The sequence below is a fragment of the Phymastichus coffea genome, unplaced genomic scaffold, assembly GCF_024137745.1.
Source record: "Phymastichus coffea isolate CEN01 unplaced genomic scaffold, Cenicafe_Pcof_1.1 PCOF00014, whole genome shotgun sequence".
Lineage (NCBI taxonomy): Eukaryota > Metazoa > Arthropoda > Insecta > Hymenoptera > Eulophidae > Phymastichus > Phymastichus coffea.
Window position 1 is genome coordinate 7202213 of NW_026706825.1, and position 17261 is coordinate 7219473.

The window sequence follows — 17261 nt, forward strand, 5'->3', positions numbered from 1 at the left end:
GCTTACGGCACTTATCTTCAAATTACTTGTTATATTTTAATCGTAGGTAATACCATTATCTAAAGTACATATCGCCTTGAAAAATACATGGTAATTAATTGAGCAAGCAGCAGGTTAAGTCAGCTGATATATGTTTCGAGTGGCGCTCACTAGATGGATCTGAAACGAGCTAGTTGTAGGCTATTACATTGAGTGAAGTACTGGCGATCTTCAAGATCAAATCGTCCCACTTTTTATCATAGCGGCTATTACTCTCTGGTTATTATCGAAGAATTAAATGGTAGTGGTAGTTATTTAGGATACAAAAATTTATGAAGATAGATAGAAATGTATTCTTTGGATGAAAAAGAGAAACACTTGGAAATTTTATAATAATAAATCTATAAATAGATCTATAATAGTGAATCCTGCTGGCATTGCCGATCAATGGAGATATAATTTGTCATATCGGTTCTCTTTTCATGCTTCAAGAATATTTCGTTTTCGACACTCCGTACGGAAAGTGCATTTTTTCCGCACGCTCGGCAAAAAACGTGCGTTAAAAATCGCACTTTCCACTGTACGTCGTATAAAAAAATACGGTACGGCACATGATCGGGAAAGTAGATTCTTGTCTCGTGTGGCGTTTACGCCCGAACGAAGCGCACTTGTATCGTAATGTACATACTATTTTATGAAATGTTTGAATCAATGAAGCTTTCTGGATAAGTATGTCATTGATAAAAATATTTTTATCGTTCTTGATTTACTATGAGAACAAATTACCAGAAAATCATCTTTAAAAACTTACAGAACAATCCGAAGATAAAATAATGTTTTCAATATAGAGGTTATATCATTCGTCTTCTGCTCTTTCATTAAATATACTTTCATTGCGATTCACAGTAGTGGATATATGCTAAGAAAGAGCGTTTACTCATGCGACAATTGAAGCAAAGCAAAGTTTAATGAACTCCACTCAGTTACACGATGCTCTCCCGGATTTGCGTAGATTTTTATACATACATTGTCTCCATTTATTCGATAATTGCTCTCGAGTATTTATTTTCACTACCCGGACATGGAATTCGCTCGAATTATAAATCTTTTCATACCCACACAGCATATAATTTAATTTTAATTAACAAAGTTGATGTCAAGTGAACATTTGTTTCTCCTTTCTTCATAGGGCTAGTTAGAATTACCATCATTTTTTCCGCACACATGGAGAATGAACCACACAGTTAACCTTTTCAAATATTTATTATAAATGACATACAATGCACGTTGGCTACAAATTTCTGGATTTTTAAAGAATATTTGACGAGAAATCAAAGAACTATGTACATCTCTGGTAAAATGAGTCCATTATTTTGATACTGTCAAATTGAACGTAATTTTATGAAAGCTGGCTGATCTATAATAAACGAATAATAAAAATTGCTATAAAATTTCTTGAAGACGATGAGCTCCAATTGTAATAGAACAAACTAATTCTTTGATAATTTATTATTAACTTAAGAATGGACAATTATTAAAAAGAAATTATCTTAATATTTTTGTAGACGTATGATGCAATTTTTATCCGCGAAGGTATAATTATTATTTTTGATCACTAAAGAATATCACATTTTTCGTTGAAAGATAATTTATTAACGTATTGCAAGTGATTATTGTTCATCAATTTCATACAATCGAAGTTACACATAACATTTAAAAAAAATAATAATAACCGCGGCCCGAGAAAACGACAGCGCTCAAGCTGCGACTGCGAGCTGAGCCGAGTAAAGCCGATTCCCAACTCGAGTACGTGAGTCGAGCCTCCCCCTCGAAATATAGAGAATGCCATTAATATTGTGACGTGTTAGATTTAAAAAAATATCTTTAATTATTAGTGAATAACGGCTGTGCTAATTGTGAGAAAAACGGCATACCAATCAGGTATTTATTGATCAACTCTTGACTAAGCTCGTTTCATTTATCTACGATTATTTAGTTTTGTGAAGACCGTGTTTCATAAACGTGACAGATTACGTTGCGTACCGTTGTATTGGAGGTTAGAATACTTAAGAAATATTCTAATATTCCGAAAACTCCATTTTACGTATATTTTTTTCTTATTGTATCATCCGCCACAAATATTTATTAGATAATTTGCTGTCATTATCTTACATAGGCTCGCTCTTCGTTGCCCAATAATCATGTTTAATCTACACAACTAAACATGTTACTTACACATTAAATGACTCGTTACATCGAATAATCATTCACTTCTTTGTTTTAAAAATTTACTTAATTCGTAAAAAAATGAGTGAGCATAATTTTATTTTGCAAAAATATTATCATAATTATAAAACGTAATTAATAATATTCATTTATACAACCGTTCATTAATAAGTGAATGTCATTTCTTCTAGGAAGGTACAATGATGCAAGATGAGGATCTTGGTGGTCCGGGTAGACGAAATGTATTCAGTAAGACACTTTCAAGAATATCACAGGTTTGTAATATTAGTATGTCACACTTTTCAACCTCCATTTTCTTGTGAAGCTAATAATTATGCATATAATTATTTTACATATAAACAACTGTGCATGGTAATATGGTGTGAATCAGTGTGAATCAATTTTTACACTACGTTACTATGCACAATAGTTTATGTAATAATTATGTGCATAATCTTAGACTTACCATTTTTTACTAGCTTCAATTGTTAATTGAAACAAAATTAATTTGTTTTGTTATTGAAATATTCAAAATTGTTTGAACTTTATATATTGATTCAGGTTTATCAAAGTTGGCTGGATCAGTTGACACCGCATGTTATCTTGAGATGGGCAATTGCAATATTTTTAGTAATTATGTTCATTGTCCGCATCCTAGTAGCACAGGTTGGTAATAATATCATTTTTTTGAAAATTTGTGATATTGTTTGAATGAAAATGTTTGTTTTACTTTTAGGGTTGGTATATTATTACCTATGCTCTTGGAATTTACCATCTAAATCTATTTATAGCTTTTCTCACACCAAAAAATGATCCAGCTATGGATTTTGATGGTAACATATTTGTTGTAAATCTAAATCTGTATAATTTTTATATGCATTATTTGCTTTGTAATAGATACAGATGGGCCTCAATTACCCACAAGGTCAAATGAGGAGTTTAGGCCTTTTATTAGGCGGTTGCCTGAATTCAAATTTTGGTATTCAGTGTGTAAATCTACAGTTATTTCTTTTATATGCACTTTATTTGACTTCTTCAATATCCCAGTATTCTGGCCAATTCTTGTAATGTACTTCATTACTTTAATGTGCATAACAATGAGGCGCCAAATTAAGGTAAATATACTATAATTCTTTTAACGATTGTATAGACTGTAATCTATAAAAGTATAAAAATGTAAGAATTTAAGTCATATTTTCAATGAAATATGAGATCAAGAGACAATGAACAAATTTAAAACAAAATTTTCTTATCTTATGAACTTTTAAAGTGCTGTGGCTATAACTTTTCTTTAGTTTACAACAAAATTCAGGTAAAAAAAATTGGTAAAAATCTGTATTCGGTTTCATTTTTCTTGAATTTTGTTTAAAAAAGAAGTGCATTTACATATCAACTCCACAAACTTATGACATATAAGACATAAAAACTTAAGATAGCCGCATTGAAATGACGTTAGAGAAATTATTATTTTTGCATCAACAATTTATTGAACACATATATGTTACAAAAATCTTGTACGTTGATGAGACAGAAAAGTAATTAATATAGCAATAACGTACTTCGAAAATGTTGTGCGACATTAGTTTTATATCATGAAAGTTTAATAGGTTTATGCATGAATTCACTTGCTTAATGAAAATAAAAGAAAATTTTTCTATATTTATAATTCTCAAATGTTGTAATTTAAAAGAACATTTCCGAAATTATACATAAAACTAAATATGTAATTACATATTTATACATATTTATACTTTAATTAGGTGTCTAGCAAAGTTTAGTGAAATTTTGACACTCTGGCAAATTCAAAATAATAAGTTATTAATAAGAATCATGCAAAAGTACAATTGAAACATTGAATTAAGCAAACCATCGAGGAACTCAGAAATCGTAGTTTTAAATTCCCGAGTTCTTTGATTCGTCAGTCTTTTAAATCTTGTCATCCTTATTCAAAATATTAAAAACTTGGGAAGTGAAACAAACTAAAAATCTCACCAGCATAAGCCTTTATTTTCAAATCTTCTGCCTTCCTGAAAGACTATTGTGAATATTATGAGGAAGTTCTGCAAATTTGTTTTCTTCTCTGCATTAGAACTTATAGCAAATTTACAATTTTGATAAAATTTAAGCCTAGCATGAAACCTGAGTCACACACATGATCATTTATTTACTGATTAAGTTAAATTACACTATACAATCGTTTTTATATATTTTTACATTTGATATGCAAAAGTTATTGAATAATCTAATAATCAATATATTATTTCAGCATATGATAAAATACAGATATTTGCCTTTTACACATGGTAAACCAAAGTACCAAAACCACATTGATGCAAAGTAATTAAAAAATGAATAGAGTGAAAGTATGTCTGTTGATGTAAAGGCGTAAATGTGCGTTGATTTCTATATCTTATGTTTTTCTTATGTTTTTTTTTTTTTTTTGAAAACTGTTTCAAATTGACTGTAAATGAATTATCGTTTTTTGAATGACAATTTATATGAATAAAATCATTGTGTTGTTCGAAACTTTTTTAAAAGTTTAAAAAGTAAAAATAAGACCGTATGAGAATAATGGTTAAAAAATTATTTTGTAATTATCTTCTCTGTAAAATGCTTCATATGCGAAGTATATGCTTTAAAACTGAATTGTCTTAATACCATTGTAACATAAATCTTGTACAAAGTATTGTTAGGCCATACCAATGGACAAGATAATGCAGTCTGGAAAAATATAATTAACAGTTGTTATAGTGTCGTATTGAATAATTTTTCACTAAGAAAAGATAAGTAAACAGAAGGTAAAGCAGGAAAATATGATAAATTTTTTATTGTATCTTACCACACTTGAATTTGGAATTTACATTTCATCTTTTATTATGAAGAAGTATTTCGTAGGCTATTGTATCAAAATAAATGAGCATTGTACAATGTTTTAATTTTTTTCTTATTTACTTTAGAAGTCATAGTAAAATTGCATTTTTAATATGTATGTGTTGAACACGATAAGATCAACATTATCTTGGTCATAGATCTATTCCAAATAGATGAAGACGCTGATCTAGATAACATTTTTCACATTCAGCTATCAATATAGAATTAGATTATAAAACTGACCTCGCTAGTCTATGAAAATGCGCAGGATAATTATTGTAATAAATATTTGGCGACTCGATTGACATTAAATGCAAGTATAGTGTACTACCTAACTAGTGCGGGAGATAGATTGTGTGAAATTTACTCCCGAGTGAAACGAGATTGAAAAAATACACGAGAAGAGAATCTCTTTTCCAATCATGTTATATAAAGGTACGGTATTTTCCAAAACGTGTGAAAAGCGCTAATTTGAGCTCACTTTTTTATATGAGCGTTTCGATAAAGTCGTACGTTCCGCACGGCGTATTAAAAAATGAAAAAGATGTTTCTTAAGTCTTGAATGAAATACTTAAATAAGAAAGTTTTAACAACGGCTAGAGTTGCTCGCGCTGAATATTTTATTTTGCGGATTCAAATAATTGAAGATAAAAATAAAATTTACTATATCATCGCTTGAGTCATCCAATTATAAAATTTATATGTTCATGCAATATTTTTACATATTCCAGTCTATTCTAAAGACTTTAGCAGCGTCTATTTTGTTATTCCGGTGAATATTAGTTACTCATTTCCGTCGAATTTGTCAAGAATTCTTTGCTTTCATTCATTTCTCTGAGGACATCTTTTATAGATTAAATGGTCCTGTAATATATATTTTGCATTTATTTTTGTGGTCTAACAACTACTATAAAAGCGGTTATAAAAATCAATAGTTTGTTATTTATGAAAGTATTAAAATTTAAAGGTTAAATCATAAAGTGTTGTTATTGATTTCACACAGAATCTCTATACGTTGAGTTTAAGATATTAATAATTAAATGTACATTTTCATAATTTATTATAATTGTTATGTACGGCGATTATAAAATTTTTTGTATCGCCATTGCTATATATACATTATATGTTGATTTTGTGTTGGTACAGGGAAGGGTCATAATGCATTAATTTTAATTATTATTATTGTAATCTTGAAGATTTCATCAGCTATATGTGTTATCTTCAATCAAAGTACATTTTCATGAAAAGAAGTTGAAGAATCGTTCAAATAATTTATTTGACCAGTCTCGTGTTCAAGCGTCAACTTTAGAAAAAAAACATCCCTTGAGTTTACATATATCGTGTCATATTTTAATAAAAATAGCAAAACAATTCTCTGTTCATATTTCATTTAAATAAATAAATTTTTATGAAAATTTAACGTTTCAATTTGCCCGTGCCGTCTGCGTTCGCGAGTCGACTACAAGAAATATTTATTATAAAAAAATAAAAAATCGACGATGTTTTCCAGCCGTCAAGTTGATGAAGAAGCGAGCTAATATTTTATTTTTGTTGTAAAGATACAGATGAATGAATAGAAAACGTTGTCAATATTTAAATTTGTTCATAATGATACGACTGCATAACCTACTTTAGAAACAATTAGTCTTTATTCAAGTGGCGACATTCGTTGATATCATCTATTTGAAGTGTATGGCGCAACCTCAAAGTTGAATAATTCTGGACCTAAACCTTTATAGAAATGACAAGTATTCACTCTAATTAATAAGACAATAAAGATAACTCTAATCAAGTAGTGCTGAAAAGAAAAAGTAGTTTTTGAAAATACGCTTCGAATAGCCGATGTTTTGTCCACCTGTACGCTATTAAAAGAAATCAGGTTAAAACAGTGAACGTGGAAGCATCAAATATTAATGATCGTAGACGTTGAGACCGTTGTAGAATTTTCTTTCTTGAAAAGGAAGCCTTGTGTTGGACATGTTGGAAAAATATTGCCTTTAGTAAGTATTTGTTGGTTTTCATGTTAGCTGCATCACTTTTGTTCCACTGACGTATTTCAACTTGCTGAGTGTAATAAACAATTAATAGAACTTTTACGTGTATATCGCTTCACTCGAATGAACGAAAAGCTTAAAGCAGTTTTATTTCCGGTCATCTGTTTGCTTGTTGATATATTTTTCGTGCTTTTTATGTGTATTAGTATTTGGAAAGTTTTTCTATTTTAATGGAATGAACTTGCTCGATTTTGTCAAGAAGAATTATCATGATAACAATACGAACATGACTATTTGTAAAACGATTGGGCTTCAATAAGCAAACGTATTGAAATGTTTTAATAATTAGTGCGGTAATTGAGTATTATCGCGAGTATGCGTGTGAGCATTTAGCAATGTTTTCTTGTATTCGGTATATACGCGTGATTATCATATTATTTGCAGAGAATCACGCGGAGTGTCAATGCGATAGATTGATAAATATTTGTCGCATTGTTAAGGTGCATTGATGTTGGCACAGAGTGATTTGGCGCGAGTGAGCTTTGAAGAATCGCCGCACGAACCTTGGAGGCTAGCCAATTAGCGAAACGTGTTTGAGGTAAGGTAAAGGGTGAAGCAATAAAAGCGAAGAACAGGTGGGTAATTCTAGGCTATTTCGATTGACTTGTAACCCTTAGGTTACGGATTTTTTTTTAATTTGGCACAATTGTTGTACACATAAAACTGAGATTTTTCCCAAATTTTGGAGACGATACATTAATTATATCAAAAGTTATTAACAATTAAAGAAAAATGATAAAAAATTTTCAAACAGCTATATTTTAAAAACTAATAAAGATATCGAAGTCGGATTTTTTTCAAAATACTTATAATGCCTTAAAATTTCAAAATAATTACAACAATAAACAATAAAAATTTTTTTTCGAAAGTTATTAACTTTTTGTTTAAACAATTGCTAATATCTCAAAAAGTATATTTTTTTTTTGAAAAATTCTTGCTCCTACGTATTCAATCATATTATTACGAAATCAATCATAAAATTCAAGGGCCCGACATATCGGAAAGCGTAGCCCTAATTAAAAGAAGATGCCTCAGCGACCGGACACCGAGGCGTCTTCTTTTGATTAGGGCTACGCTTTCCGATATGTCGGGCCCTTGAATTTTATGATTGATTTCGATAGCAAAAATCCTCAGGAATACGTAGGAGCAAGAATTTTTCAAAAAAAAAATATACTTTTTGAGATATTAGCAATTGTTTAAACAAAAAGTTAATAACTTTCGAAAAAAATTTTTTATTGTTTATTGTTGTAATTATTTTGAAAGTTCAAGGTATTATAAGTAATTTGGGAAAACTCCGATTCGGTATCTTTATTAGTTTTTTAGATTAAAGCTAAAGTACCTTTCGACCGTGAGTCCGCTGGAGCGCTACCGCAGCCTTACGCCGAGGCGTCTTCTTTTGATTAGGGCTACGCTTTCCGATATGTCGGGCCCTTGAATTTTATGATTGATTTCGATAGCAAAAATCCTCAGGAATACGTAGGAGCAAGAATTTTTCAAAAAAAAAATATACTTTTTGAGATATTAGCAATTGTTTAAACAAAAAGTTAATAACTTTCGAAAAAAAATTTTTATTGTTTATTGTTGTAATTATTTCGAAAGTTCAAGGTATTATAAGTAATTTGGAAAAAATCCGATTCGGTATCTTTATTAGTTTTTTAGATTAAAGCTAAAGTACCTTTCGACCGTGAGTCCGCTGGAGCGCTACCGCAGCCTTACGCCGAGGCGTCTTCTTTTGATTAGGGCTACGCTTTCCGATATGTCGGGCCCTTGAATTTTATGATTGATTTCGATAGCAAAAATCCTCAGGAATACGTAGGAGCAAGAATTTTTCAAAAAAAAAATATACTTTTTGAGATATTAGCAATTGTTTAAACAAAAAGTTAATAACTTTCGAAAAAAATTTTTTATTGTTTATTGTTGTAATTATTTCGAAATTTTAAGGTATTATAAGTATTTTGAAAAAAATCCGACTTCGATATCTTTATTAGTTTTTAAAATATAGCTGTTTGAAAATTTTTTATCATTTTTCTTTAATTGTTAATAACTTTTGATATAATTAATGTATCGTCTCCAAAATTTGGGAAAAATCTCAGTTTTATGTATACAACAATTGTGCCAAATTAAAAAAAAATCCGTAACCTAAGGGTTACAAGTCAATCGAAATAGCCTAGAATTACCCAGGTAGTGGTAGTCGACTGGTCGGTGCTCGAGGTACGAGGCTGCAGCAGACAGATGGCAAGAATCGAGGAGCAGCCTCGGGCGAGAGCCGGGGAACAGCCGCTAGCGCGCGCCGAGGAGAGTCGGGCGCGGGCGAGCGGTGGTGTCGGTGGTGTCGGCGGTGTCGGCGGTGTCGGCGGTGTCCGCGGTGGCGGCGGCGGCGCCGGCAGCGGCGGCGATGGCGGCGGCCGGTCGACAGTAGAGTCTGCAAGGCAGTGGAGGCTGGAGCGAGGGGGAGGGAGCGCGCGCGCGATGAACGGCCGGCCGGGCCCCTCCTCTCCCGGTTACCTGACGCTTTCCGTGTGCGAGCGCGGCGCCCAGTGCGCGTAGTAGCGCCGGCCCGCGCCCAGACTGCGCTCGGCCGCCCAGCGCCGGTAGCGGTGGCGCAGTGCGTTGCGTACCTCGCTGCTGAGGAAGCAGTAGAAGAGCGCCACCGAGAAGCCCTGCAACAGGCGAACCTGACAGAGCGGTGGCGGCGCGGCGCGGCGCACGGATCACCCACCTGCGTGGAGAGCAGCGCCGCGCGGCCGTACTCGAAGAAGCGGGCCGCGGGGCCTTCGTTGGGCCCGGCCAGGGCCAGCACGTAAGCCACGCCCAGCAGCGGGATGAGCACGAGCAGCGCCTTGGCGGCCTTGCGGTACTGCTGAGTCTCGGCGCCGCTGGCCGAGCGCAGCTTGGTGATGAGCACCTGCGCCCAGCGCACGTCAGTCGGGCCGCGCGGGCAGGCTCGCGAGTCGCGCACTCACCCACATGATCCTCAGCAGGAACAGCACGTTGAGGCAGAGCACGAGCACGGCCGGCGCCTGGTAGAGCCAGTCGAACGGGTGGCGCGCCATCCAGGGGCAGTGCTCCAGCAGGGCGCGCTCCTGCGGCAGAGAGAGACGAGCGGCGCTGCAGCGGCGGCGGCCAGGCGGCTGGCCGAGCGAGCGGCCAGGCCGCGGCTACCTCGGGGCTCCGGCTGGCCGGCGGCTCGGCCAGGCACTTGGCCGCCGCCCACGCGCCCACTACCGCCAGCGGCAGACCTGCGCGAAGGCGCTGGATTAGGCGAGGCGCGCCAGGCCGGCTTACCGACTGCTGCGCCACCCACCCCAGCCGATGAGCAGGCACGTGGTCAGCTTCACGCCGTCCCCGGAGAAGGTCTTGACCACCAGCAGGTACAGGTAGAGGCCTGCAACGGGCAGCGCGGCTCAGCGGGCGCCCGCGGCGGGGGCGCCGGCCGAGCCGCGCGCGCTCACCTTCCACGAACATCCAGAAGAAGTTGGTCAGCTGGAAGTAGTGGTAGAGGGAGAAGAAGAGCGCGCAGGTCGGTCGGCTGGACTGCAGCGAGACCTGCGACAGCACCGTCGCGATCCAGAGCGCGTCGGCCAGAATGTAGCTGGCCATCAGGTTGGCGTGTATGGCGTTGCGCAGGCAGCGCAGCTCCCTGCAAGCAGTCGCGCGTGGCTGCAGCGCTGCGGCCGGTCGCGCAGGCGGCGCCGGCGGCCCGCTTACCTGAACCGCAGGTACATGGCCACGGCGACGAGCAGGCTGCACAGCGACAGCCCGTAGCCGACCAGGTACAGCCGCGTCATCACCTCCACGCTGCTCGTTGGCTCGGACTCGTCGAGCGCGTCGTACAGCGGCGCGCACTGCGTGTAGTTGGAGTAGTGCTCCCAGGTGCCATTCGCCCAGCACCACTTGCTGGCGTTCTCTGCGCGCATCGTGCACGTGCCCGCGGTCAGTCGCTATCGTGCTTCCGTACCCCCAGCCAGCCTCGGGCTTATCGGTGCGAGCGCGACCGCGAACAACGACGACGAGGCCGCCCCGAGTGCGCTGGCAAGCGAGAGCCTCGAAACGGCCACTCGGCGGCTTGCTAAATTTGCTCGCATAGCAGAGCCGCCGATAACCGTCGCTCCTGCTTCTTATTCTGGTCGGTTTTCTCTCGAGACATCGTCCAGCCAATTGTCATTTCATCGGCCGAGCGCGCGTAGCAGCCTAATTTTAGTAGTCGGCGAGCAGCAGGGCGGACGCAGTTTATATTCGGAGGTGCTTGCGTCGATCAAGGTCGCGCGCATTGATCCAGTGTCCATTTACCTGGCGGCCCGAGGCTATCGACGGAGAGTCAAGCGCAAGCCAGAAAAGAGGCTTGGCCGCAACGCGAAGACTGGAGCCGATCCCGTGATCACTGGTCGTGGACTCCGTTTCGGCGCGGACAAATAGATCCAAAAGTGCGCCGGCACCCGAGATCGCGTACCTGCCTAGCAGTCTCGCGACGGGATCTTGCCGACTTTGTTCTCGCGATTCGAAACTGCAAGCAGTTTCGTAGATCCGAATATGCAATCTCGGGAGGGAAAGCGAAGCGAGGCTCGTTGCGCCGCTGACTGTATTGCTCGCCGGAAAATCTTGTTGCGCTTTAATGAACGCTTTGACTCGTCGACCAACGAATGTCAAGCCCGTCAATTCCGGCCTGTCGTACCTACCTTCATAGAGCATGCTGTCAACGTTATTGCTACCAAGTTACTAGCCGAGCTCGCGATTGACGTGCGATAATCAGCAGCTCACCGCCGCTGCTCGCCGATGTTTTTCCGAAACTTTCAAATTTGCTTTTTTCGCCGAACTAGCGGACTGCGCTTTCCCTCTGGTGTTTTCGTCCAAAAATTCCGATCCGGTACACCACTCTAATTTACCACGCAGACTGCCTTCGAGCGCACCGCGTCCGCGCACGATAAGTGCAATAAACGGTGGTTTCGAGTGGTGTGGAGCTCGCGAATAACGAATGGCACGCAGACCGAAGCGGCTGGCTCGCTCTACTCGGGGACGTTGCTTGCCGGACGGGGGGGCGCTTGTCAAGTACAGGCCGCGCGGTGGCGAGGTGGCGAGGTGGTTCTACGGCCGTGGTGGCGCAACGGCCGACCAATGCGTTGGCGCGCTGGCCTGCTTCGTCGACGTCGCTTCGCGTGCCACCGCACAGGATTTTTAGCAGCCTCGGCTTGCGGCGTTGCTTTTAATGCTCTCGCCTGGCAGAGCCGCAGAGATCAGCGCTCGCGAGGCACTTGTCGACGGGATGACGTTGCGCGCCCACTGCGCACGGCTCCGCTAGAAACAGCCTCGAGCAGCCGACGAGCGAGCGTCCTGCGGGGCTGCTCGACGGCACGCGGAGCGCAGCCTCGTGCGGAGACAGCGATGATACGGCGCTGCGTCGCGCGCGCAAGCGGTGAGAACGCTCGCCTTGGGCACGCCAGCGAGAAAAGCAAATAGCCACGTGAATTGACGCGTAAACGCGCCGCCGCGGCGCTGCTGCTATGTTGCGCCAGAATTAGGCATCTGCGAAGGTGATGAATTCGAGCGGTAGGCAGCTCAACAAGCTGCCGGCGTCGCAAGCTCTCTTCCGCTTTGGCTGCTCTCTTGGTTGCCTCTGCGCGTAGGCAGCCGCGCGGTGGGCGAGAGCTTGGATTTTATCGCGCTGTAAAGCTCCGGCCGTGTTTGCCTTAGCATACGCGCGATAACGCTGTAGCTGCGACCTACTGCCAGCCCGTTTTCCATGTCGACCGACGATTACCTCCGCGACGGTATTCTTTCGTTATCTAACGACGCCCAACCGTTCTCCGACTCGGGAGCCGCGATGCGCCCCCTATCCAGCCCTCTGCCCGCGCATCGGCAATAATTACTACTGCCCACTGCCAGCACTTGCTCGTTCGTTCCAATGCTCGTTAGTCCGTGTCGCTTCTCCGAGAGAGTTGCAGTTGTGCGCCCCATTCGCAGTGATTTGTACGATCGATATGCGAGATGGAGCACGATAATGGGATAATCGGGCACGACCAAGACGAAAAACTTGGGGCAAAATGGCGACAAAGGATGAAGGTGGACTAGGAGACCTTGCACCGAACCGATTGATTTTGGTGCGCGTTGTGCTTGGCGGCTGGTACTGCGTCGGCCGTACGCGAAGCTGAGCCAGTAAAGGTACGAATCGCAAGCAAATATAGCAGCAGAACGTGAATCAGCGAATCCCAAATAAATGCACCATTTGTTTGCACAGATTATGCCATCAACTGGATTTCATAGCCGCGCGGCTATTTAAACTAGCAGCTCGCGTGGCTTTATCCATGGCTTTATTTTAACTCCTATTCTGTTCGAATGCCAACATTCCCTTGCGCTGCTTCGTTTCAATATTGCAAGCCAAACAAATAAAATGAGCAAAAGGGGCTCATACGAACGAGTATCCGAGGCATCGCCGTCCTCCTCTCGGCTGTCGCTTGCAGAACGACGGTGTACGTTTGTTCGTGACGAGCAAGTAGTGAAACACTTGCCGCGGGCCTTCACGTACGAAGACGGCGAAAACAAAAAATACCGCTCAACACCATTTCCTACTTTATCAATTTCGGATTCGCGTCGCTCTAACTAAAACCGCAATATATTCCAAAGGCTTAGTATCTTACAAACATGAAATATCTCGACCGTTCGGCAAGCAGTACTTTCGTTTGAGTAGCGTCAAGTTTAATTGGAGCATTAAAACGCTCGACGAAATTGTGGTCGCAATATAAAGAGACAACTGTTTCATAACTCTAACGAATGAAAAACGTACCTCCGATGTTGCGAGTAGTAGCTTGTAAGCCTAGCTCTTAGCTGCGTGCACTACGCTCTTATCAAAAAACATGCGGATGCATCGATCATTCCAATGAGGACATTGATCGGTCAGCGATTAATTATAGCCGCTTAGCCATTGTCTTCCAGGATTTTTCGGTCACCAATTTGTCCACTAATTACAGGCTGCCTGCATTGCCGTGCAAGTTTATCTCAGCAACGATTCGAATGAGGATGAATGGCATTTAATATGTGAGACGTGTTAATTGGGGCAGAAATGACTAGCAAATTGGCTTGTTATTCAAATCATCACGTGTTCCTTCTGTGTGTTCGAATATATCTGGCTATCCATCGTTCAGTGTGGTTCCGTTCGAGTGAAAAAAAGGGAGCTACGAGCGTATTGAATTTGGCGTTGAATCAACTTGATAAGCAGCCGGCAAGGCAAGACAATCGCAAAGCCAATAATTAGGTTGTAACATTCAACAGCGTCCGCTCTCTTGTGATCCGATATAAATATACGTGAGAGATAATTCGATTACCTTGAAGAAAAGTTAGAGAAACCGCAGCTACTACACAGCCGCGGCTTTATGGTAAAAAGAAAACTCTTTGGCGCATGTTCACTTGTATTATCGGCTTGCGATGCCAGATTTCAGCTAACAAACGGATTAACTTATGCTGCACATCGAAGCAAAAACAAAAAAAAAGCAATTATAAATAAAAAAATTTAACTATTCTCGATTGATATTGAAAAACAAACAATAATGCTTTAACGTAACAATATCGTATGTATGCATAGCTTATCGTAAGATCTGTCGAGTGGTATTTTTGAATTTCTGAATACATTAACATAATTGAATTCTATAAGATACGATCAAGTTAGATAAATGTAGGTTTCAATATCAAATAACATCGTCGATACTGATTTTACTGCTCCTGTGCAAAAGAGATATGCTTTTCTTATAGGTTTCGGGCATTCGAATTAAATCAACCGTTCATTTCAGTAAAACGTGATTGAGCCATTAATAAGCATCGCCAAATTGCAAAACAAATCGACGAGCATCGTACGAACTATATGAAACGTTGAAAAAAAAAATTTCGTTGTACAAACAAACAGTGGCAAATTAATGAAATAATATCTGACGTGGTCATTTCATGATGGTCACCCTAGCCGCATTATTAACGAAAACTGTCAATTGCTAAACACGTAGTTACTCAATAAAGTTTCGTTAACACGTGTACAAGGAACAACTATTAAAATAAATGCGAGCAGTACATTGAAACTTTTTGACTGAAGCTCTACCACGAGACTAGAATGAAATATTCATGATTGGTATAATGTCAAAAAGGCATTTCAGAGCTCATAAGAAATTACCTGCCGGGTTCGCGCGAGCACGTTGTTAAAAACGACTTTTTCCCGAAAACTTCAACACTTTTTACTTGAAAAAGCTCTAGTCAAATGTGACGTTGACAGAGAAATAATACTAATCAGTAATCAAGGGTAAGGTGTAGATGAGCGTAATCAGCCCTAATTATTTCGTTGGTTCAACAATCATTTCAGCTGTTTCAGCGAGCGTTCAATTAGTCACGGCAGAATGCTTGGAATCACCTGTCAGCTTGACAGTTTCATTTTCCTGACGCTCTCATGGGAATAATCTACGTTCAAAGTACCAAGCTTTCTGTTTAAATTTACACATTGCCGACTATCTCAAATGACATTAGCCTTTCAGACGTTGAAACACCGTCAGAAAGTATTACGAACAGCGTAGCATCATTGATTTACGGCCACTACCGTGTCTGACTTGTCACATATGGTTTCACAATACTCTTCGCTGCATCAGTTATCTATATTAAGTCATTTTTCCCAGAGCGGCTCACCAACGACATTAATTTTTATTGGTTTACACAAGTTTGCAGTAGTAGCCGAACGAAATGCCTGAGCTTGGCTTGTCGAAGAGCCAATTCGTCAATGTTTATTCATTTGCTTTACGACTTTCTTCAGTGATGTTGATTCAAACATAGGAATCGTACGTGTCATCGATCAAGAAATTTCACATGTACCCGCATAACTGTAGTTCTATTTGAAAGAAAACTGCAGCTACCGAAAAAAGTTACTACCACAGAAAAGGAATTTTTCCAGAAGTCGAGATAAGATAATGTGTTTGAGAAGATTGCTCGCAGAATTCATACGAAAGGAATATCTAATGAATAAGATTTGACGTACTCTAACCGACTTTTCTTGATTTTTTCAAAAGCTGTGCGTAATCGCAGCAACTGCGGAGCGATTATCGAACAGTGGGAAAGAGGCGGGAACGTGGCTGTCGACGAAGACTGGCTGGGGCGGCAGGCGAGGCGGCGAAAGCGTTGCCCTCCGACGCGACGAGTCGGCCGGTGCCGAGTGCGCGGCGGCCTAGGCGTGCAGTACTCACGGCTGGTGTCGTAGCGGATGCCCCCGATCTCGGCGAAACACGGCATGCTGGCCCAGCTGTCGGCGGCGGTCCGCGGCCAGCACATGAGCGTGTCCCAGACGGGTGGGCAGCTCGCGCCGGCCTGCTCCTCGTCGGCCTCGCTCCACGGGCAGCCCTCGCTCGTCGCGCCGCCGCCGCCGCCGTCGCCGCTGCTGCTGTCGTTCGCCATCGCGGCCCGGCGGATCGGCTCGGATCGGCTCGGATCGACTCGGATCGACTCGGATCGACTCGGATCGACTCGGATCGACTGCTCCTAGGCGCGCACTGGCTGCTCGCGATCACTGCGGCTCCTCGGCGCTTCCCATTGGGCGCTCGGCTCGGCGCGCCGCCCGGCTGGCGCTCGGCAAGCTGCGGCCTCGCCTCGCTTCCACGGGGACCGCGCGGCTGGCGCGCGCAGCTGCGGCATCCTGGCCTGGCGCAGCCTCGACGGGAACTCGCGACTGCTGGCCGGCCGGCCAGGGGGAGGACGCCAAAGAGGGCCAGGCGCGAGGCGTGGCGAGCAGGCCAATTCACGGCTGGACCGTCGGCGGGCGGCTGGCGGGCGGCGCTCGCCGCTGCTCTCGCCGTCGCTCTCGCCGCCGCTCTCGCCGCCGCTCTCGCCGCCGCTCTCGCCGCCGCTCTCGCCGCCGCCGCCACCGCCGCTCGGCAAGAGCATGCGCGCCTCTCGCGCGGATCAGCTCCGCGCCGTCGGCAGGTTGCTCTGGATTTACGAATCGAAGACTCCTCGCCGACTCGACGGCAGCCGCGTTCAGCCTGGTCGTACCTGGCTGCGCAGGCTCGTCGAGGGGGCGACTTGCTCGTGTCCCCGATTCTGCGATTCCACGGGTTGCCGCGTCAGTCGAACGCTCGAGCGGATTTTTTCGCTTTCGTGCGTGAAGCCAACTGTACG

The 17261-nt window shown here is 42.0% G+C and overlaps 2 protein-coding genes across 8 annotated transcripts; one reads left to right on the forward strand and one right to left on the reverse strand.

Annotated features, from left to right (window-relative positions):
* The first annotated feature begins 241 nt into the window (after nt 1-241).
* LOC131673657 (protein RER1) lies at nt 242-7742 on the forward strand. Of its 4 annotated transcripts, none has more exons than XM_058951828.1 (6): nt 242-280; nt 2397-2480; nt 2767-2871; nt 2942-3038; nt 3103-3320; nt 4472-7742. In XM_058951828.1, the coding sequence occupies exons 1-6, from the start codon at nt 278-280 to the stop codon at nt 4544-4546; spliced, it is 582 nt and encodes a 193-aa protein (XP_058807811.1). In that variant the 5' UTR covers nt 242-277; the 3' UTR covers nt 4547-7742. The 4 variants fall into 4 exon arrangements, with proteins under 4 accessions (XP_058807811.1, XP_058807836.1, XP_058807820.1 ...); XM_058951837.1 differs by lacking the exon at nt 242-280 and adding an exon at nt 1763-1920; XM_058951845.1 differs by lacking the exon at nt 242-280 and adding an exon at nt 2015-2035.
* Nucleotides 7743-8710: 968 nt separating this feature from the next.
* LOC131674266 (diuretic hormone receptor-like) lies at nt 8711-16942 on the reverse strand. Of its 4 annotated transcripts, none has more exons than XM_058952857.1 (9): nt 16334-16942; nt 10839-11037; nt 10583-10770; nt 10435-10515; nt 10094-10213; nt 9850-10035; nt 9636-9790; nt 9308-9552; nt 8711-8896 (listed from the first exon to the last, which is right to left on the reverse strand). In XM_058952857.1, the coding sequence occupies exons 1-9, from the start codon at nt 16539-16541 to the stop codon at nt 8797-8799; spliced, it is 1482 nt and encodes a 493-aa protein (XP_058808840.1). In that variant the 5' UTR covers nt 16542-16942; the 3' UTR covers nt 8711-8796. The 4 variants fall into 4 exon arrangements, with proteins under 4 accessions (XP_058808840.1, XP_058808822.1, XP_058808832.1 ...); XM_058952839.1 differs by having other exon boundaries at nt 10094-10369; XM_058952866.1 differs by lacking the exon at nt 8711-8896 and adding an exon at nt 10293-10369 and having other exon boundaries at nt 9273-9552.
* Nucleotides 16943-17261: the final 319 nt, after the last annotated feature.